The sequence below is a fragment of the Diceros bicornis genome, chromosome 39, assembly GCF_020826845.1.
Source record: "Diceros bicornis minor isolate mBicDic1 chromosome 39, mDicBic1.mat.cur, whole genome shotgun sequence".
Lineage (NCBI taxonomy): Eukaryota > Metazoa > Chordata > Mammalia > Perissodactyla > Rhinocerotidae > Diceros > Diceros bicornis.
The window spans coordinates 5643047-5666273 of NC_080778.1; the positions used below are offsets into that span (position 1 = coordinate 5643047).

The 23227-nt window shown below is 35.8% G+C and overlaps 1 protein-coding gene across 1 annotated transcript in view; it reads left to right on the forward strand.

Moving 5' to 3' along the window:
* Positions 1-23227, forward strand: part of PDE10A (phosphodiesterase 10A) — a 247023-nt gene that overhangs the window by 178807 nt on the left and 44989 nt on the right. Inside the window, exons 10-13 of the mRNA XM_058534019.1 lie at positions 936-987; positions 8293-8435; positions 10887-10979; positions 13713-13899. Of these exons, the coding sequence (XP_058390002.1) occupies positions 936-987; positions 8293-8435; positions 10887-10979; positions 13713-13899 (475 nt within the window). The remainder of the gene's footprint in view (positions 1-935; positions 988-8292; positions 8436-10886; positions 10980-13712; positions 13900-23227) is intronic.

Consider the following 23227-nt stretch of genomic DNA (forward strand, 5'->3'; position numbering starts at 1 on the left):
GTCTTCCGAAGTCTAATTAAATCCCTCATGTGACACTTTAAATCGATTCCCCAGCAGGAAATCCATTTACTTTACCATCTTTCTTGCAGTACATTCTTCACTGTACAGGGTAATTAAGCATGTTCTAGGCCTTAGTGGCTTAAGGTAAATAATTTGTCTTTTAAATGAAAGGCATTGTGTATTACTATAGGTTATCTTAATTCTGAGTAGGTTGCTAAGTTTACACAAACCTACGCTGAAAGCAGTACTTGTGAACAGATGCTATAGTAAGAGTACTTCTTTACATATTGCCTAAAATACATGCCTATTGATTCATCTGTTTATCAGGTTTACATTTTAATATATATACCGTACACCTCCAAAATATTTACTTGCTGCTCATAAAAATGAATATATATTTTACTGTGTGAACTCATTAAGTGAAGTCATTAAATACAAATCATTACATGTATTTTGATATTTCTTCTCAAATGAATTACATTGCTTTCTCAGTACAGTTAAACTCATTTTAACATTTCAGTTTTCCAGTGATAATTTACATTTTAACCATATTAATGAGATGTAGCAAATTTAAATATTTTTAGTTCAGGTCGAAGTTATTAATGAAAATATTAAATATGGTGAACCCAGTTGTATTCCTTCATAGTTTTAGTTGAATGCTACAAACTTTCTCTCTATATTGGTATTTACCAATAAAACAGTTATTTAATACATTTTCTGGAATTAGAGTCTTCATACTAAAATCAATGATAAAGTTTCCTTTATCTCTTTGAAATAATCTTATTGGTTACTTTCCTAAAAGGACAAAAATCAAACAACATATATCTTTATGTTTTTTATTTAAATGTAGACAAAACTGGGAAATGTATTCAAAGTTTAATATGTTCTGTGTTCTAAATAAGATTACTTACAGGTTTTATGTTTCTTTTTTCCAGAACATATTTTGATAACATAGTCGCAATAGATTCTCTACTTGAACACATAATGGTAGGTTGCCTTTTGTTTTGAAAATGATTTTATTTAACCCTTAGATTTATGTCCTAATGTATGGTGGAATATTTTAATGTATTAGACATGCAAGCTGTTTTAAATATGACGAAAAAGGAGTGCTTAGTGATCTGGAGGCCTCACTTTATTTGTCACTTCTATTAATTTTGGAGGGTTTTAAATAAAGTCTTGAAAACTATCTGAGCTTTTCATTATTTAGTGGCAAGCTCTACTTTGAAAAAACATTTGGTTTCTTTTCATAATCTACAAAATGCCTGTTGCATATAGGTTTATTAGGAATTCCCAACTAATTCTTCCTGATCTTGAGGTTCATTCTACTCAGTTTTAGTCTTAATTATGTGTCTCTTCTAGAAGGCTAATAGGCCTCTGGAGCTGAAAGCCTACAAGTGGAGCTTTATCCATATTTCTGTGTGCTGCTGCTTTAGTGCTGTGGCGAGATTCCATTAAAGAAGAGGCTTCCAGTAGTCAAAGTGATGCGTATGTGTGCCCCATGATGGCCAGGCTTGCTTGGTACCATTCGTGCCCTGTTGTATGTTTTGATAAATATTCTTTCTCCTTCCCTGGTCTTTCTCAAAATATAGTAGTCCTCTCCAGTAAGGGTTTCCTCATTTCCAGGTTTCGTGATGGGCAATGATCTATTTCTCTTTGATATCATGGTGGGCGAGTATGGAGTGTGATATGCTCAATGTATTGTAGAGACAGAAAGTTTACTGAGGGTAATTAGAGAGTAACATTACAGGTTATTACTTTATATTAGAAGCTATTACATTCTTTATGTAATTATATTGATGATTTTATTTGGACAAAAAAGAGAACACTTTATTGCACAGTAAAAAACTAACTTATTTGGTTAAGACAAAATTTAAGGAATTTGTAAAGCATGGAAAAGTATTAAGAAGAATACAAAAATATAAAGATATAATATGGACGGACATAGAGCTTGTACTAGGAGTACAAGAAACAATTATTGACTAGTCCTTGTATTATTAATATTATTTTTTTAAAACAGCTTTATTGAGATATAATTCACATACCATACTATTTATCCATTTAAAGTGTTCAATTCAGTGTTTTTTAGTATGTTCACAGATATGTGCAACCATCACCAGTCCCCTTTAGAACATTTTCATCATCTCAAAAAGAAACTCCATACCACGTTAGCCATCAGCTCTCTACGCTCCTGTACCTTCCACCCCCCGGTCCTAAGCAACCACTAGTGTACTTTCTTTTTACTTGGATCTACCTATTCTAGACATCTCATATAAAAGGATTCATATAATTTGCGGGCTCTCATGCCTGGTTTCTTTCACTTAGTGTGATGTTTTCCGAGTTCATCTATGTTGTAGCATGTATCACTTCTTCATTCCTTTTTATGCTTGAATAATATTCTGTTGTATGGATATACATACCCCTTTTTTTCCATCAGCTGATAGATGTTTGGGTTGTTTCCGTGATTTGGCTAATGTAAATAGTGCTGCTTTGAACACTCAGGTGCAATTTTTTATTTGAATACCTGTTTTCAGTTATTTTCGTTATATACTTAGGAGTGGAATTGCTGGGTCACGTGGGAATTTTATGTTTAACTTTTTGAGGACCTGCCAAACTGTTTTCCACTGCAGTTGCACCATTTGACATTCCCACCAGCAATGCATGTGGGTTCCAATTTCTACACAGTCTCACCAACGCTGGTTATCCTCTGACTTTTTGATATTTCCATCATAGTGGATGCGAAGTGCTATTTCAGTGTGGTTTTGATTGGTGTTTCTCTAGTGACTAATGATGTGGAACATCTTTTCTTGTGCTTATTAGCCATTTGTATATCTTCTCTGGGGAAATATCTATTCAGATCCATTGGCCGCTTTTTAATTGTTCTTTGTCTTTTTACTATTGAGTTGTAAGAGTTCTTTATATATACTAGGTACAGCTCTCTTATCTGATTTATGATTGGCAAATATTTTCTTCCATCTGTGGGTTGTCTTTTCATTTTCTTGATAGTGTATTTTGAAGCACAAAAGGTTTTAATTTTGATGAAGTCCAATTTATCTATTTTTTTCTTTTGTTGCTCATGCTTATGGTTTCATACTTAAGAATCCACTGCCAAATCAGAGATGATAAAAACTTACTCCAATATTTTCTTCTATGAATTTTATAGCTTTGGCTTTTACATTTAGAATTTTGATCTATGGTAATTTTTGTTTATGGTGTAAGGGTCTAACTTTATTCTTTCGCATATGGCTATCCAGTTTTACCAGCACCATTTGTTGAAAAGACTACTCTTTTGCCTTTAAATGGTCTTGTCAAAAACCAGTTGAGCATGGACATATGGTTTTATTTCTAGGCTCTTAATTCTATTCCATTGATCTATATGTCTGTCTTAATGACAGTACCACACTATCTTCATTACTGTTGCCTTGTAGAAAGTTTAGAAATCAAAAAGTGTGAGTTCTCCATATTGGTTCTTCTTTTTCAATATTTTTTGGCTGTTTTGGGTCCCTTGCAATTCCATATAAATTTTAGAAATCTGCTTGTCAATTTCTACAAAGAATTCAGAAGGGATTCTGATAGGGATTGTGTTGAATCCACAGATCCATTTGGGGAATGTTGCTGTCTTAACAATATTAAGTCTTCCGATACGTGAACATGCGTGTCTTTCCATTTGTTTAGATTGTCTTACTTTTTTTCAACAGTGGTTTGTAATTTTCAGAGTGTAAGTATTGCTCTTATTTTGGTAAAATTATTTCCAAGTATTTTAATTTTTAATGCTATTATAAATGGAATTTTTGTTTATTGGGTTTTTTTTTCAATTTTTCACTTTTTTATTTATTTGTTTTTGTGGGGAAGATCGGCCCTGAGCTAACATCTGCCAATCCTCCTCTTTTTCCTGAGGAAGACTGGCCCTGGGCTAAACATCTGTGCGCATCTTCCTCTACTTTATATGGGACGCTGCCTCAGCATGGCCTGACAAGCGGTGCATCAGTGCACACCCAGGATCCGAACCCAGGCCGCCAGCAGCAGAGCTCGTGCACTTAATCATTACTCCACGGGGCCGGTCCTGCCTCACTATTTTTTAAATGCTCTGTGGTGAGGTGGCTCTGCTGCTAGTTGCAAGTTAGTGAATGGGACTTCCAAATTGATTTTTGTAAATCTGTAGGTACTTTAAATATCCTTCTGATCTGTACTTATATTTTCTTCCTCATGCAATTATGCAATTAATCAAGATTCTCTCTCTCTCTCTCTCTCTCTCTCTCGTATCAGAATTTCCTTGAGCTTGTTTGTTAATCAGGACTCTGGTGTAAGCAAAAATATCAACTACATAACTCAAATTAGCTTGAGAAAATAAAAGGAGAAAGTGCCTGGCTCATATCACTGAAGAGTCCTTGAATATTCAGACTTCTGTAATTGCTGCACCTTGAGGCTCAAGTTATACTTTCAGGAATATGTCCTTCTGTGTTTGGCCCCACTCTGCGTGGTCCTTGTTCTCTGGAGGTCTCTTCCCACAAGATGACAAAGCTAGCCCTGCCAGCTCTAAGCTCAATTAATAAATAATCAGTGTCTGTGTCATCATGAACTTTGCTAACAAGATAAAAAAAATAGCATACTTTTGTTTCCTCCTTTTTTTTTTTTTTTGCTGAGGAAGATTAGCCCTGAGCTAACATCTGTGCTGTGCTGTCTTCCTCTACTTTATGTGTGGGTTGCTGCCACGGTGTGGCTGAAGAGTGGTGTAGATCCATTCCCAAGATCTGAACCTGCAAACTCGGGCCACCTATGTGGAATGTGCCAAACTTAACCACTATGCCACAGGGCTTGCCCCAACTTCCTCCTGTTTTGCCTGCTAACCTTATATGTTTTTTGACACAATCAGATATGTGAGGTCTGTTTTTTAATTAACTCTTTTATATTACATCTGTAATTTCTTAGATATCATTTACTAACAAATTTTACAGTTTCATTATAGCTTTAGTGGTTTCTTTGCTCATCACTCTTTCTTGTCACCCAAATTTTCCCATGCTTTCTTGAATTTATCTATTTGTTTGTTTTTGCTTGAGCACATCTCCCTTTCCCAAACAGTTCAAAGGTAGTAGTTTTCTGAGTTCTGTGTACTTCTGAAATATCTTTATTTTGCCTTATGATTGAATCCTAGTTTGACTTGGTAAAGAATTTTGGGTTTAAAGTAAGTTTTCCTCAGAAATTTGAAGATATATTTCCACTGAATTTTAAATTCACTGTTGCTATCAAAAATTGTTTTTTTTTTTGTTTTTGGGGGTTTTTTGGTGAGGAAGATTGGCCCTGAGCTCACATCTGTTGCCAATCTTCCTCTTTTTGCTTGAGGAAGATTGTGGCTGAGCTAACATCTGTGCCAGTCTTCCTCTATTTTGTATGTGGGGTGCCACCACAGCATGGCTCGATAGAGCAGTGTGTAGGTCCGCACCTGGGATCTGCACCTGCGAACCCTGGGCTGCCGAAGCAGAGCACGCGAACTTAACCACTATGCCACTGGGCCGGGCCCAAGAATTGTTTTTTACTTATAAGTAAACATGTTGATGAGTTTGTGGGCCTGTGAGTGTGTATAGGAGAGGGAGGGGGCTTTTTAAAATGACCTGTTGCTTGGAGTTCATAAATATTAACAAAATATGTCTAGGATATCTTTATTAGTTCCTTTTCAGCGTGTGAGTGTCATTTCAAACTGAAAGCTTAATATTTAAGGAGAATGAAAAGGTAAACATGTTTAGAGTTACTCATCTTCAAAGAGAAGCCTTTCTTACTACTTGTAATTGTTTTCCAGTTGATTTTTTTTATTTCTTCAACATATTCAGTAACATTATCACCAAATAGTAAAACTTTTGTCTCTTCAAATATGTACACTCTCATCTTTTTCTTACCTAATTGTGTATTAATAATTATGATAACAAGTCTTTGTCTTGTTCTTCACTTTAATGTCTTAACCTAAATGGGACGATTCTGAAATTTTACCATTTGCTATGATGTAAACTGTTGTTTTCAGGAAAATATTGTTAGGATCTCTCTCTATATATATTTTTCTATTTTATTTTGCTAAAGGTTTTATCATGAATGATTGCTGAAATTCATCACATGCATTTGACAACCATAAAGATAATCATATGATTTTTCTTCTTTCTCTTATTGCTATTATGAATTATAATAGACTTTATGATACTGAACAGTTCTGAATAAATTGTAATTTTTAAATGTTATAATATTTGCTAATTTATTCCTGTTTGATTCGCTAATATTTTTATTTATGACTTTGCTTCTGTTTCCAAGGTAAATTGGTCTATGATTTTCTTTTTTATAGTGTCTTTGCCAGTTTTCAGTATCAGTGGCATAGCAGGAGTGATAAAAATAACTGGAGAAGTTTTGTTCTTTCTGAACTTAGAACAGTTTAAACTGGATGGAAATTTAGTTGTTGAAGATTCTTAAATAACTGGTATTTGAAATCACTTGGGCCTGATGCCTTTTACGGGGAAATTCTTTGACAATATTTCAGTTGTCTTTATGATTCTGGTTCTACTCAGATTTTCAACTCCTTCTAAACTCACATCACTTTTCCAGAAAATTGTTCATTTCATCTAGATTTTTATAATTATTAACATAAATTTGTGTCAAAGTATTAAGCAACTAACATGACCCTAGGCACTAGGGATGCAAATTTCACTGTATGTAATTTAATCTTCAGTAGTGCAGGATCATTATTTAATAAATCAAGATCTCACAAGTTTGCAAAAGAAATGGGTGATTCTTCTGTATTTGCCAACAACACAGTCCCATCACTCTCTTCCTACCTGTATGCCGTTCTTCCTTTCTCAAATATTTACTGAGAGTTTTTAGGTTATGTAGATCTCATATGTTCTAAGTTAAAAGTTGGCAAACTTTTTTGTAATGGGTCCAATAGTAAAGTTTTGTGCTTCATGAGCCATAGTCTATTGCAGTTACTCAACTATGCCGTTGTAGCAGCCATAAGCAATACATAAAGGAATGCACATGGCCGTGTCCCAATACTACTAAGATTTGCAAAAACAGGCAATGGGCTGGACTTGGCTCATGGACTATAGTTAGCCGACCTCTATGCTAGGACTTGTTTTGGGCATTTGGAATACTGTGGGAAAAAAGAAGCAGTTTGTGCTATCACAGAACTCACAGGCTATGGAGTACAAATAAACTGGAAGTTCTGATATAATATCCAGTATACTCAGTCCTTGGCATATTAGGCACAGTCAGTATTTGTTGAGTGAATGAGTACAATTTATAATAGCAGTAAAGAGAAGCATGTAATATGAGGATGAACCAATTTCACATGAGATTATATATTTTCCCCTGGCCACAAGGTGGCCCGTCTCCCTCTTGCATAGAGTCTATGATGGCTGTTTTTCTCTGAGAATTAATTCTTTGTCTCTGAGGAATAATTTCATGTCTGTCATCTGGATGGTTGAGTTTGCCAGAATTCTCAATATAGGTAACTATCGTATTTGCAAATTCAGAAGAGGAAGAGCATATTTGTTATAAGAGCACAGGCCATGTAAACATCTAGTGTGAGTGCAGGTACCTGATCCATCATTTACTAGCCATCTGATAGCAGACAAGTTAAGTTACCTCTCTGTGCCTCAATTTTCCTAATATGTAAAGTGGAGATAAAAATGTTCCCTGAGTTCATATTGTTATTGTGAGGATTAAATGAATTGATGCACATAAAGTATATAAAAAGTGTCTGGCACATAGTAAACACTTAATAATTGTTATACATTATTAGCTCAACAAATAAAATGTAACTAATATAGATATGAATTCTGTGTCTCATTAGAAGTTATATTTCATATTTTTTACAACTGGTATGTCACAAACACCAACCAATCAGAATGAATGGATACTGGCCTTAGAGCTGACAGAGGCTCAGACCAGAGCACCAGGGAGGCCTGAGAGGTTCTGGTGGAGGGACAGGGTGGCAGAGAGGTTCTTAGGGACTTAGGCAAGTAGCTGCTTTCCAACTCATGCGGAAGTGTTGTCGTATTTCAGCATCCAGCACCACGGCGTGGACGCATAGCTGCTGCTTGTCTATTCATGTTGGTGTCTGCTAGTGTTAGCACGTTGACAGTGACGTATATTTTTGTATGTGTGTTTGTAATACCTATATTTATTTACTTAAATTGCTAATTTCCTACCCAATTAAAGTATAGGATAGCCAAAATTAGTATTTATTTCTGATAAAGTTTACCTGTGTACTCTTTGACTTTCTCATTGGCTTACCCTTGTTTTATTGTTTGTCTTTAGATATATGCAAAAAACCTGGTGAATGCCGATCGTTGTGCACTTTTCCAGGTGGACCATAAGAACAAGGAGTTATACTCAGACCTCTTTGATATCGGGGAGGAAAAAGAAGGCAAGCCCATCTTCAAGAAGACCAAAGAAATAAGGTATAGCTAGAAGTGGACTGTCGATTTGCTGTATTTGCGCTGTGCAGGTGTTCTGTCACCCACTTTTCTGTGCCTGTTCACAGGTGTGCTGACAGTACTTGTCATACTGTGATATCATTCCCACCAGGACCCGCCTCCTGAAGGTAGTGCTTCTGGGAATGACATGGCAGTGCCAGCGAAACCGCGCCTAGGAAGCTTTAGCGTCACTCCTGGAAATGCCGTCTTCCGGAGGCGGTCCTTTTGGAAATCATGTTGGAAAAACTTACTAGTGCTCCCAGGTAGGTAAAGGTGCACCCCGCCTGGAGTCGGCAGGTTTTCCCGTGGCTAGGAGCAAGAGTGTACTTAAACATTTGGCCCCCACCCCTTCCCAAACTCTGGGGCTGTCTCCAAGTCCAGTCCCCAGTGGAAATGGACTTGGTATATTTAATGACTTCAGCACATTATTCTATCACCCAACAGTTGGTTGAGCTGATCATAGAGGACGCTTCTGTTGTATCTCAAAACTGAAGCCTTCTTTGTTCTTTAAGTGGCAGCTGTTGTCACTCAAATGAACAGAATGGAGTTTGTGTGGCTGGTAAAGGCATGGTGGCTCAACCCTATCACAATCTGAACACCTACAAGGAGCACTGTCACAAAACTTTTAAGAATCAAGCTTAACATTCAACAATTGAGTTTTTTTTAAGACATTTGCATTTCTTTTGCTTTGTGTATCTTGTTTACCTGTTTTTCCACAAAACACTCTAAAGGGCTTTGGTAATTACAACATTCTAGGACAACGCTGTTCCTTATTAATTAAGAATTGCTGTTCATTTGGGCCGTCTGTCATATAAGGGAACTAGGCAGGTGTGAAGGAGACACAGAGTGTGGTCCCCCACCAGCCCTCACCGCTGCCCGCCTGGGCACTGCTCCTCTGCGGTCCCAGGGAGATGGCTCCTGTATGCCATACCCACATCACTCTGACTTATAGGCACTAGTTAGGTTTTTTAAAAAAATTATTTTATTTTTGGTTTGTTTGTGTTTTACATCTCGGTAAATCAGTCTGAATATAGTTATTTAGGTAAAGTCATTTCTCTTGCTGAAGATTCAAGTGTTCCTTCTCTTGCTGAAGATTCAAGTGTTCCCTCGTGGTGCTGGTATTGATCTCATTTTAAAGATAGTAACTTGAAGCCTGTGTTTACACACATGGGAGAAACAGTGAGGGCGATGTGGTTGGCTCTCTCTCTCTCAGCTGACCATATATGTGAGGCCGTGCTTCTTAATTATGGCTTCCACTGACCTGAGTTAGCAGACCACGGAGAGCCGAATCAAGGTTACAGTTCAGACTATCCTCAGACCGAGAAAGTCAAGCATAAGTCATGAAATGGATCCTAATGCTCTTTGCTCACGGCATAATTTGTTGTGTTCGTGCTGCGCAAAGCACAAGAAAACCTGGACGAAATCAACCTACATTTTACGCAGTCTTGGGTTCACTTCTGGGTGTTTTAAGAAAGTTAATTCTCTCTTGTGTCAATTCTCTTTTGAATTTTCCTTAGGGAGAAGCCTTAGGGTGGAGCTGTATTTCAATAATGATTATTTTCTATAATGTTGAAAATGTAGTGTTATGAAAGTTATATTCAAGCTGTTGAAATGCGTAGATAATGTGGATTGTACACATCTTTCTTAACTAAATTTCAAAAGGAGTGCATGTATGATGATAATTTGATAATGAGAAAACTATAAATATGAGAATGTATTTATATAAGAAAATGCTGATATTAAAATATCAAAACATAATTAAGTGTAATCAGATAATGTTTGATTTTGACTGTTTTTAAATTTAACAAATTAGAAAAGTAAGAATACTAGAAATTGTGAATTGTGTTATTTTTATGTAGTACTTGTGTTGCAAATGCCTTAAAATGCTAGTCCTGTGTAGTGTTTCAAAATCAGACATAACCTGTGAGTTTGTTTATATTTATGATGGAAAGTATACTGGTGTAAACCTACATTCTTATTTTTATTGTGCCACTAATATTTTAGGAATGTTATCAAGTTACTGAACCCATATGGGCCTCAGTTCACACCAGAATGAGAATCAATTACAAAAATTTATGTTGAATCACCTTGTAAATTACAAGGTACTTGGCAAATATAAAGGATTATTATTGGTCAGTGCAGGAGAATGCTAGTTAATTTTTCAATTTCAATTTGTGGTCCAGTATAATTTAATATATTGTGAATTATATCTTAAAAACAAGATTCTCAAGTGATTAAAATGCAGTGTTTTTCTGCTTTATCTTTACACATTTTATAATAAAAAATGTGATTTGGAATATGTAAAAGTAAAATTAAGGCAAGCCTTTAAAATAAACCAGTGCATTTTTATATAATATTTGGTGACAGTGAAATGTTTCAAATTATTTTACAGCATCTCCGTTTTAATTGGCGTGTCGCTCTCTTTTGTATGTGCAGATTTTCAATTGAGAAAGGGATTGCTGGCCAAGTAGCAAGAACAGGGGAAGTCCTGAACATTCCGGATGCCTATGCGGACCCACGCTTTAACAGGTAAGAAGCACTTTGTGTGCTCCATCGGCTGCTGGTTTCCGCTCTGCGCTGGAGCCCCCGTTCTCCACATCCCAGCTCAGGTACTCCTTTCCTCCTTGCTGCTCTGCAGTTCTTTCTTTGAAGCTACTCCGTTATTACTGGTCAGTGTTTCCAGAGATTTATAAAATGGTGAATTCTAAACCATTAATGATACCCAACTATAGGAATTCATCAAGTGTTATAAAAGCAACTAAAAAGTGAGAGTTTAAATTTATGAAGCTGCTTTTTTTTTCCCACTATACTATCATCCTTTTGTCCTGAGAATATTCTCTATCAGACCCTACCCTAAAAGGCTGTAACAACTAGTGAATGCCAATTCACTAGTTCACAGAATGCCAATTCTGTCATTTGTTAGCTCTAGAGTGACCTGAGGTAAGTTACTTAATCTCTCTGAGCCTCAATTTCCTCATCTTTAAAATGGGTAGGATAATGCCTATTTTGTAGGGTTTTTTTCGTTGTATTTAAGATTAAATACTCATAAAAAGTCTGGCTACTTTACCTGACACGAAGTAGGAACTCAATAAATTATAGCTTTTATCGGATATTGTTAAAGTTGGATATTAGAATGGCTTATAAAGATTTTTTGTTTTGTTTTGAGTTTCTTTGGAGAACTAGAAACCAAATTATATAATCCAATTGTGGTAAATCTCTAGAAATTGAAAGTCTCAAGATTGATTCTGTGACTATTTGGTAGTAATAGTTTAGATATTTTGATAGCAGTTTTGAGTTAATTCAAACATTTGGTTTATTTTAAGAGACAATTTGATAACAGAAGCAATGAGGGATTTTTTTCGGGTGTTTGATTGATGAATGTCAGATATATGGTATCTAAACATAGCTATACCCTAGTAGTGTGTTTTATGGATAAAATAAGAGTATGCTAAAAATGTTTTTTTCCAAACAAAACAAACTGGTTACTTTAGTGCTTAAATATTAAAAATATTTATATATTTTTATATAAAACCTTTATGTAAACATGTATGGGTCAACTATTAGGAATGTGAAAAGGCAAGCAACAGATTTTGAGAAAATACTTGTAAAACATATATTTGACAACATACTTGCATCCAGAATATGTAAACAACTCCTCCAACATCGTAATAAGATAACTCAATTTAATAAATAGGACACATGATTTTAACAGACACTTCACCAAAGACGATGTATGACTGGACATTAAAGACATGAAAAGATGTTTGACGTGAGGGAAATGTAAATTTAATTGACAATGAGATCCCGCTACACCCTAGCTTGAATGGCTAAAATGTTACAAGACTGTCATTAGCAAGGGTTGGCGAGGATGTGAGAAACTGGGACCCTCATATTTTGCTGATGGGGATGTATAATGGTACAATCGCTTTGGAAAACAGTTTCGCAGTTTCTTGTCAAGTTAATCACACACTTACTGTACTCAGTCAGCTCCATTCCTATGTATCTCTCCAAGAAAAATAACATCTGTCCACACAAAGATGTATATGTAACTCTTCAAAGCAGCATTTTTCGTAATTGCCAAAAACTGGCTGTTACTAAATAACAGTGTCCATTAACTGGTGAATGGTTAAATAAAATGTGATATATCCATACCATAGAATACTACTCAGCAGTAAAAAGGGCCAAACCAGGGGCCGGCCCGTGGCACAAGCGGTTAAGTGCACGCTCCGCTGTGGCGGCCCGGGGTTCACCAGTTCGGATCCCGGGCGCGCACTGACACACCACTTGGCAAGCCATGCTGTGGCGGCGTCCCATATAAAGTGGAGGAAGATGGGCACGGATGTTAGCCCAGGGCCAGTCTTCCTCAGCAAAAAAAGAGGAGGATTCGCAGATGTTAGCACAGGGCTGGTCTTCCTCACAATTTAAAAAAAAAAAAAAAGGCCAAACCAATGATAGGTGCAGCAACATGAGTGACTCTCAAAAACATTACTCTAAGTGAAAGAAGCTGGGCACAAAAGACTACCACCTAACTAACTGCCTTTAGTTCTATGGTTGCTTCTGTGGAACTGAGTCCTGTTTTCATCAAGAATTTCCTATAAATCAGGAGTCAGCAAACCTTTTGTATTAAGGATCAGATAGTAAGTAGTTGTGGCTTTATCAGCCATAATGGCTCTGTCGCAAGTCCTCAGTCCTCTTGTAGGGTGGTGGTACTCCATTAAGGAATGGTGTGGTTGGCTTCCATTAAGACTCCATCTATAAAACAGGAGAGGACTGGTTTGACCCATACAGTAAGGTTTTCTGAGCCCTGCTCTGAATTTTTAAGGTGATAACTCCCATTTAACTTTGTTTATTAACAAGTTTGATCTCTCATAAATCTGACCAAGTTCAAAGGAACATGTTATTTCACCAAACTTATTATATTTTTCTCTGAATCTACAGTTCGTCTCTGTTTACTTAGTGATGCTGGATACTTAAAACCGAATGATAAGCTGAGAGCCTCGTAGAGACTGTTCTGAACAACTCTCTTGAAAACAAAAGAACAAATTGGTTATAGAATATTTTTGAAAAGGTTTTATTTTAATAAAACACCTTCAAATGTCACATTGTCCTTGAACGTAGAGCTAGCAGTTCCATTATAGTCATTTGTAGTAGAGGCATGTCCATCGCAAAACTGAGTTGATATGTGTGATAGAACGTGTCGTTTATTTTCTTCTGCCTGTTGTTTCTTGTGCATTGTTGTTTTGTTCCTTAACATTCCCACAGAGAAGTAGACTTGTACACGGGCTACACCACCCGGAATATCCTGTGCATGCCCATCGTGAGTCGAGGCAGCGTGATCGGCGTGGTGCAGATGGTGAACAAAATCAGTGGCAGTGCCTTCTCCAAAACGGATGAAAACAACTTCAAAATGTTTGCCGTCTTTTGTGCTTTAGCCTTACACTGTGCCAATGTAAGTAATCTTTTTTAAACACCTTTTTAACTACTTGATATTAATTTAAAACCTTTTAAATAAAGTACGTTAAGTAGTTTTTTTCCTGTAAGTTTCCTTTATAAGCCAGAAGGAGTGATTCCTGGTTGTACATATTTTAGGAAATGCCTTGGAAAAGAAAAATGTAATATTTTGCATTGATTTCAAGGTATGAATTTTTTAAAAAGAAAAATGAAGTTAATGTAAAGGTAAAATGTTCAAGCATAAGTTTATATTTTACAATATCTACTGAAATGAATAAGGAAAATGTTATTTAAATCCTTATTGTTTGTCGGATGTGCTGCATTTGAGATTCTTGTACAAAAGATAGTAACGACGCGTGTTTTAACACCAACCAGGAAAGTGTCATTTGTGAGGAAAAGTGAAGCAACTCAGCACGTTTGTCAGATGCTATAGGTATAAACTCATTTAATCCTCACAACAGGCCTGCCCTGTTTACTGAATAATAAATGAAGGTTCAATTATTTTATGAAGTCTTACTTTAAAATAGTTGAATTTATCATCTTTCTTTTACATTTTTATATTTTAAATGAGTTAAACATTTAGTATATTCTATAAACTCTAGTAACCCTTTTAGAGACATTACTGGAATTCTGAAGTTAAGGAAAAATTTATTAACCCTTTTATAAAGCTAAATCAATATAAATGGGAGTTACCACCTTCATAATTTAGAGAAATTGCCTTTTTGGAAATAGATCTGAGTTCTATGGAGTAACCTTAGAACTAATGGGAAAAGCCGAGTGATGATTAGGAACAAAAATGACAAAAAATAATACTCTGGTGACTAGGGATAATCATTTGCAATTCAGTCAGTGCTATTCAGTACGAGCACCCTGTGTTACCTAGCTCTTTGGAAATAAACTAGTACAGTTGTCAAATATTTTTTGCTACAAACACTTTCTGCACCTGTGACTCTCTCTCATAAATAAAAATATTGACAGCTTGCATTTGTTTTGTTTAGTTTAAAAGTTGCAGAAAGTATAATTTCCAGTATATTCTGAATATTGATTTTCATCATTTTTTAAATAAATCCAGTGGAATCTAAGTACTATAGCAACTTAATACCTGTATAGTCCATCTTAATAATACCATGACAAACTCTTATGATTGGAAAATTGAACATCATTCTTTTTTCTTTCTGAATATGTATTTCTATTACCCAACAAAAGTTTATTCTAATATGTTTTATGCTTTAAAGTATTTTATTAATTATCCTAAGATAATATTCTAAGAGAAATATGTATAATAAGTGTTAAAATTTAATTTTGGTTTGTGGTAGGATATGTCATTATTAGTATATATGTGATCAAATCAATCATTTTATGAAATTTTGATAAATAATTGTCAAAAATACAATGTACAAATTATTGGAAATATTACTTATTAATGAGATGGCTGTGGTTTAAAACAAAAATAGTTAATATACCCATTCATAAATTTAACTATTGTTAGAATGAAACTAGGTTTGGCATAAGTTTTTTACACTTTTTATTTTGAAATAATTTCAGACAGAAAGCAAGTTGCAAAAATAGTACAAAGACTTCCCTTATACTTTACCTGTGCTCCCCAAATGTTAATATATTACCCTTTTTGCTTTGGTGTTCTTATTTTCTCTTCTCTTCTCTCTCTCTCTCTCTCATTCTGGATTTCGTCTCTCTCTGATATAGTCGCCAGTATGTTTCAGACAAAATGTCTCATAACTCCTAACACTTCAGCTTGTATTTTCTAAACACAAGGGCATCATCTTATTTTTCCACTGCGTAATTAAAAAATCAAGAAATTCACATTGGTACTGCATTAGTTTGTTAGGGCTGCCATAACAAATACCACAGACTAGGTGGCTTAAACAACAGAAAGTTATTTTTCCACAGTTCTGGCGACCGGAAGTCCAAGATCAAGGTGTCTGTAGGTTTGGTTTCTTCTGAGGCTTCTCTCCTTGAGTTGTAGACCACCTCCTTCCCCCTGTGTCTTCACATGGTCTTTCCTCGGTGCATGTCTGTTCTGATCTCCTCTTCTTATAAGGACTCTAGTCACGCTGGGTTAGGGTCCACCCATTGACTTCATTTTACCTTAATTACCTCTTTAAAGGCCCTATCTCCAAATACGGTCACATTCTAAGGTACTGGGCATTGTGGTTTCATCATATGCATTTTTGAGGACACAATTCAGACCCTAAGAGGTATTAGGTACTGTTATCTAATCTACAGCCCTCTTTAGTCTTCTTTAATCTGGAACCATCCTTACTCTTTGTCTGTCGTGACCTGGGTATTTATGAAGCGTATAGTCTGGTTATTTTATAGAGTGTTTCTTAATTTGGTTTTGCCTCGTGTTTCCTCATGATTATATTAAGGTTATAATTTGGACAGGAATGTCACAGAATGATGTGGCCTCATGGCCTCCACTATGAGCAGGCACATGGCCCATTGCTGGTGATGTTAACGTTCATCGCTCCAGTTAAGGTAGTGTCTGCCAGGTTCCTCCACTGAAACTTTTCCCCCCTTTTCCTCACTATTTTAGAAGAGAGTTTACATATAAGCCACTCTATCCATTTTCTCTTCCTCTGTCTCTCTGGGGTACATGTTGATACCTCCAGTCTAACACCACAGAATTCCTTCTGGCCATCTCATTTCCATTTTTGGAACTTTGATCACTGACATTGAGAAATTTGGCATCCACTATTCAGCATCAATTTTATTCCTACTTGTCCCTTTTATGTTTAAGAAAACCATAAGAATCGCTTTCATTAATGAGTAGATGGGAGCAGAGTTTTATTATAGAAGTTTCTCTTACTTTGAACTCCACCTGAGCTAAGATGCCAAAAAGTACCAATAGTTCTATCATCAAAAATTATTTTTAATGATCTGTCAGCTGAAAATTTAGTTAGGTCCACTTTTAATATTTTATGAAAGGTTTCGAAACCGCTGTTAGACCTCATTAACACCGATATTTTAAATTGTCCCTTTGTGTTAAGAGGTTTTTGTGTTAGAGCAATTTGAGAAAGAGGTTATTTTGAAAGGGGAGATGGGAGAAGTCATTTTTAGGTACGAGTATGTGTGAAAGTTAAGGAGGTGGAAATTGATCCTCTTAAAATCTATCCACGTTTCCTTGTATCCCTCGAAGAATTACTGTGTGCTTCCAAGAACACATAGTGTCAGTTTAAACACTAGTGAGTTAATTCAACTGTGTTATTAGAGGAGCTAGCCCCGTGGGTTTAAAGCTAACCCCCGATTGTTGCGCCATAAAACCTAGATTCAATCATGATTAAATGATTATACCAAACTAAATACCAAATTAAAACAAACTGATACCAAACTAAAACAAGAAAAATAATACTCCATCTGAAAAGTCATGACTAAGTTAATAGGCATTCTATTTTTACATTGATTATTTAGGGCAAAATTACTGGAGTTAGTTTATATTGGAAATGACTTGTAATTTTTCTAAACACTTCAAAACTCACCAAAGCTTTTTCTGCTCTCCAACAGAGAGGTGGGGTATGTGCCGGCAGCCAAGTCACATACCCACCTGGCTGACCGACTCTGGAGGTAAAGCTCTCCTGTCCTTGGGCCGAGTAGACCCAGGGCTGGTTGCTTTGAAGGTGCCTGTTGAAATCTACGGAATGAAGCTTCAGCTCTCTGTGAAGTTCGTTACCGTTTTTTTTTACTGCAGTATTTCTTCTCACTAAAGCTTATACAAAATTATATTGTTTGGACAGTTTCTCCAACTCAAAAAGAGTAACAGCCTTCTGACCCTGCCGTTCAGGCTGGCTCATCTTCTCCACTTCCCTTCCCTGCCTTCCAGTTTGTGAAGTCTTGGTGCTGGATTTATTTCAAAACTGGTCCAATTCAGAAAAAAGAGCAATTCACTTATCTTCTTTAAAGTAATACTTCTTGCTTTGTGGAAGCAAGCGTCCTTTTAAGTATAAAAGAAACAACTCCCCATTCATGTCATTTTCAACAAGACAGCAGCTTTACAAGGGGCTCTCGAGCCTTCCTCATTGGGAAATATTGGTTCATAGACCTCTGGATTGGAAGCCGAGACCTGAACTCCGGTCCTCGAGGACTCTGGCACTTACATGATGTATTTTTGAGCATATTTACTTTGTTATTTTGAGCATTTTTTTCCCCAAGCATCATACGAAGATGAGGAAAAACCCCTTGTAGTGAGCATTGTCCCAAGCAGTTAATCACATCTGCAGGCTCCTGCCTTTTCCTCAATGTTCCACTTGTTTTTAGAAAATGTACATAAATATTTATTAAGGTCATAAATATGGAAAAGGTTTGTGAAGTATGAAGTGCCTTTTAATTGCCAGCTATTATTAAGTCAGCTTAAGGGTGTTAGTCCTGGGAAATTTAAAATATTTCTTCTCTGGAACACATTATTGCATCCTTAATAGGAGCATGTTTCCTACATGAGAATTGCTTCTACTACTGAACCGTGATAATGTAACAGCACATTTTATTGTTGTTCGGCTCAGTGGTCCTGTTTGATTAAGAGGCCTGTGCGAGAGGCGGGGCACATGGGCCACATAAGCCCTCATGATGTGTCTTTATTCTTCTTAAGTTCATCTGTAGTTCTATTAGATTACACTCCTTTTATTGGATGAAAGGGCCATGTCTCTGATTGGCAACATCTTTTCATTGTTAACAGATAATTGATAGTACTGTCAATGGAAAGAATCATTTAAAAAGGCTGAGAGTATTTTAAAACTAAAAGTCAGTTGATTTACTCATACATATTATGATTTTAAAGAAATAATTTGATATGATGCAAAAAACCAACAGGATAGTAATACCTGTTATATCTTTTGCCTGGAGAAAAGAGTCCTTTCAAGCAAATTAGCTCTGTACATTTTGGATCGGAAGACATTCAACATTAGAGGAGTGTGTAAAAAATCATTATTAAAATGAAAGCCATTGGCTAGGGACAGATTTAATAAATAGTTCAACCTTTATTCATTCCTGAATTCAGCAACCAAGTAGTGAGTATCCTTTCTGCACCAGATGGTGGATATAAGGTGGCTATAATAAGGACTGCTCTTATTTGATGTAACACCTACTCTGGGACGGGCACTGTTCTGGACACTTGACATATAAAAACTCATTTAGTTAGTCTCGCAGCGATCCTGAGTGAGGTGATTATTATCTCCATTTGACATAAGAAATAATGTGCACATGAAGTTTAATTTGCCCAAGTTCACACAGCAAGTATGTGACAGAGCCAGGGTCTGAATGCATGTTGACAGTCCCTCACTGTGCTGCCTTTCACTTGACACTGTCCTTCTCTGAGGTTGCTTGTAGGAGAGACAAACATGAGGTAGTGTTTCTAAGTTTTATATGTAAGATATAGAGTAGGTGGTACTGAGGAGGGTATGATTAATTTTGCCAGAAATGGGAAAAAAGTTCAGGAAAAACCTTCCTAGACAAGGTTATATAGATGACAGGGCAAAGATAAGGTTAATAAAATAGTTTGGAATAGATTGATAGAAAGTTTAACAATTCTTGATATGCTTCAAAGGAGAATTATGTAAATTAAATTTGTATTTGTAGATGATGAACTGACTTTAGGGTAGAACACTTGAGTTTTGCATATCCCCAACAAAACTTTTATTAGAAATATTTAAAATGCATATTGTTTGGAAATGGATTGTATAACAAAGCTATCTCCTAAAATTCACCTGTCTCCTTGTTTGTAGGAACATGCATAGTAACACACACACACACATAACATCTCCATAACATCTTTAATTTGAATACTCTTGGAAGAAATTACTGAATAACAATTCTTAGACTGCATCTTTTGGGTGACATGAAAAATAAAAAGTTTAATCCTTCTCCGAGTCTCTTAAGTATAGAGATAACTAATTTTAACTGAATTAAATTTTTTTTTGGCCCTAAGTCTACAAAGTTTATAAAAGACATGATCATTTATTCATTCTACAAATAAGAATTGAACGCTTGTGTATGTTAGGTACTGTGCTAGGTACAGGTTAAGAATGAACTGACTCTAAAACCTAGGTGGTTTCATGTCCCAACTTCGTATGTATATATGTATATACGTATAAATATATATGTTTTATAAATATATATGTATATATGTTTTATATTTAAGTCTTTAGGCACTGAATACAGGGCAATTTTCCATGCTCCAGGTGATTTTAAAAGCATCATTTCCAAGAGGGCTTGCTCTGCAATAGATGTAGCTTTTCCTTCAGATATTACACTTTCATTCCCTCTGCTTTTCCAAATCATTCTCTAACCACTTTTTGCGTTAAAACGTGCTGAGTATCATTCAAACTCAAACTTGAAATCAGGCAGGCGTGCATTTTAATACTAGCTTCATCACGTTCCAACTTCTTGACCTTGGACAAGTTAGCTTACTTCCTTGAGCCTCTATTTCCTCAGCTGATGAGTGGGAATAATGCCCATTCCACAGGGTTGCTGTCAGGACTAAATGAAATAATATGAGTAAAATTCTCAATGCGTAAGAGTTATGTACTTAGTCCTCCATAGTAAATACTCAACCTTGCTACCTTTATTTTTTACTGTTTCATCATGATGTTTGGATTTTATGAATAATCATTATAGCTAATTTCATAATATCTCAGTTCATTGTTTTATATATATATATAAATATAAATATATATATAGCTGGTTTGTTGTTTCCACCGGCTAAATTGCTTTTTCTTAAAATTGGGGTTTATCTCATTTGTTTACTGGAAAATAGCAAGAAAAAGCTAACAGAGGGGCCTTGGAGGTCTACCTAAGAGAAAACTTCTAAGTTGACCGAGGAAGAGGAGTCAGTAATTCTTACTTCCAGAACATCTACACTTTACATGCAATGAAGTGTATTGGGGCACACTGCTTGAGAATCATTTTTCTTGTGTTTTTATTCCCTTTGCTTTCTCTTAATTTCAGCTATCTCCTTGTTAATAGGAACATAACACCAAAAATAATCTTTTTTGTTTTTCCCCCAAGCAAAGCATTTGGAGAATACTATTGTCACATTTGCAAATCTCAGCATGAAAAGAATTCTTTGGTGTTGGATACAGTCGTTTGCTTGGACCTGTCTTTAAGAAACACAGCATTTTAAACACTTCTACCTAAGATTTGTTCAAGGAAAAAAAAAAATCAGTCCTTTGCATTTTGGTACTGTGGTTTCCATAAACTAGTATAGCTGCACAGACATGGGAAGTTACGTGTCAAATGCTACATTTTTGCAACAGTGTATTTTTAATCTCTCACTTATTTTTCATCAACCCAATTCTTAGGAGGTGCTAATCTGTCAATTCTTCCTTGTGTTGGTCTCTTCTTTCTTGGATTTATTCATTCATCCATTCGTTAACTTATTTGCTTGATGTTTACTTGCTTACTCAAATTCACCTGGAATTGCTTCCCTGTGGGAGACCTACGTGGCCAGGATTGTGGAACTGTTTCTCCATGTACCCTAAGTGTTCACTATTCTGGGCCCACCTTTTTTGTTAGTGAATTTTTTAGCTTGAAATTCTTACAGCATGTCAGCAGTATAAATTTGGAAACTACAGCTACATAAGGTATAGGAGGGGTTTTCATTTCCTCAATGGTTGGAGACTATTTATTTTCCACTCATTTTCTGCCTAGCAGAGACAGGCTCCTTTTATCTTTATAGAGTTCTCAATTCAGCTCCTCCTCTCATGCAGCCACGGTCAAGTCTCTCGTCCTACACAGGCCTTCAAATCCCAGAACCAGGAGCCACAACCTCTGCTGGGTCTGATGTCCCTTTGGTCCACTGCAACACTATTTTATGCTACTAAATAAAGAGCACAGGGTTTCTTGTTCAGTACTTTCCCTGCCTGCGTGGAGTGTCTTTGATTTTAAGACAAAATTAATTTTATTAATTATTTTTTTAAAGATTTTATTAATGATATTAATTTTATTAATAATATAATTTAATGCTGTTGACAAACATCATATTGAAAATATGTATTTTAACCAATATTTTGTCAATTAGAATTGAAGTGTGAATTAAGTTGACAGGAGGAAAGAGTATAAAACTTATAACAGCAGGACTGCTATCATTACATCTCAAACTTCTCCAGTAGGTAAGCTACTTGTATCTTGTTTATTACCTGTACCTAGTGGTGTGCTGGTAAAGACGGCTCTCTATAGAAGAGAGTCCTTATTTGTAGTGTTTCCCAATTTCTGTGGTGTATCTACTCCCATGATGGACAGTTTCAAGCTCCGACGTCACCTACTGGATTCTGAATTGGGACATGACATAATTGACTCGCAAGACAGTACAGCACACCACTGCCGCTCAAGAATAGTTCACCAAAATAAACTGTTTTGGGGGCACCAACAGCACTGAGAATTAAGTAATTGGCCTGAATGTGTACAGTTAGTAAATGCTGGCGAGAAAAGTCAACTAGGTGGATAGTCCAGTGTCTGGTTCTTCATTGCTTTCCCTTGAAGTGGCTCCAGGCCTCCTGTGAACATTAACAATATTAGGATGTTTGCTGAGCACCACGAGTTCTAAACGTAATGAGGATGATTGTAGAAACAGGCCACAAGAAAAACATTCTAAAGAATCACTAACTCAATATTCTTGTATGCCAAGAAATAGGGATGCCATTTTATGAAATTATAAGTGGTCGGGTTTCTTCACCATGTGGTAGAAATATGCTGTGTTACACTCCTGTTTCCGGGTCGTCTTTCTTCTGTTTTCCGTGCTTTTTCCATTCCTAGTGCCTAAGATTGAAACGCCGTCAAAACAAATGGCAGTGCCTCCCCTAGCAGTCTCTTCCTGGAGAGCGAGTCCCAGATTAATTACTCAGTTGTCATAGACAATTATTTTATGCAAAATCAACTTAAAAAGACAACACAGTTTTTTACTTTCATTATTAATTGCAGTAGGATGAATAAGGTGAAATCATTTACTAATAATTCTACATTATATTATTTTCTACTATTCATATTGAAGACTGTTTATTTTTTTTACTAAAATATCTGTAAAATTTGCCAAAACTAATTATTTTTCACAGTAAAGTTAAAATGCATATGTTGCTTACCTACACTAATTACAAAATACAATAATAAAACTGAATAAAAATTTAAATTAAAAAAATTTATATTTACAAACATTATGAATTTCTAAACAAATTTATGTTTATAAATAAAAATAATAAATAGAAATAAAATTCATTCTAATTGAGGTCATAAGCTTGTAAAATGATAATAACTACAAGATTTTTGTGAGAATTACATGAAATAATGTATGCAAAACACTTACTGTGCTGCTTGTCACATGATAA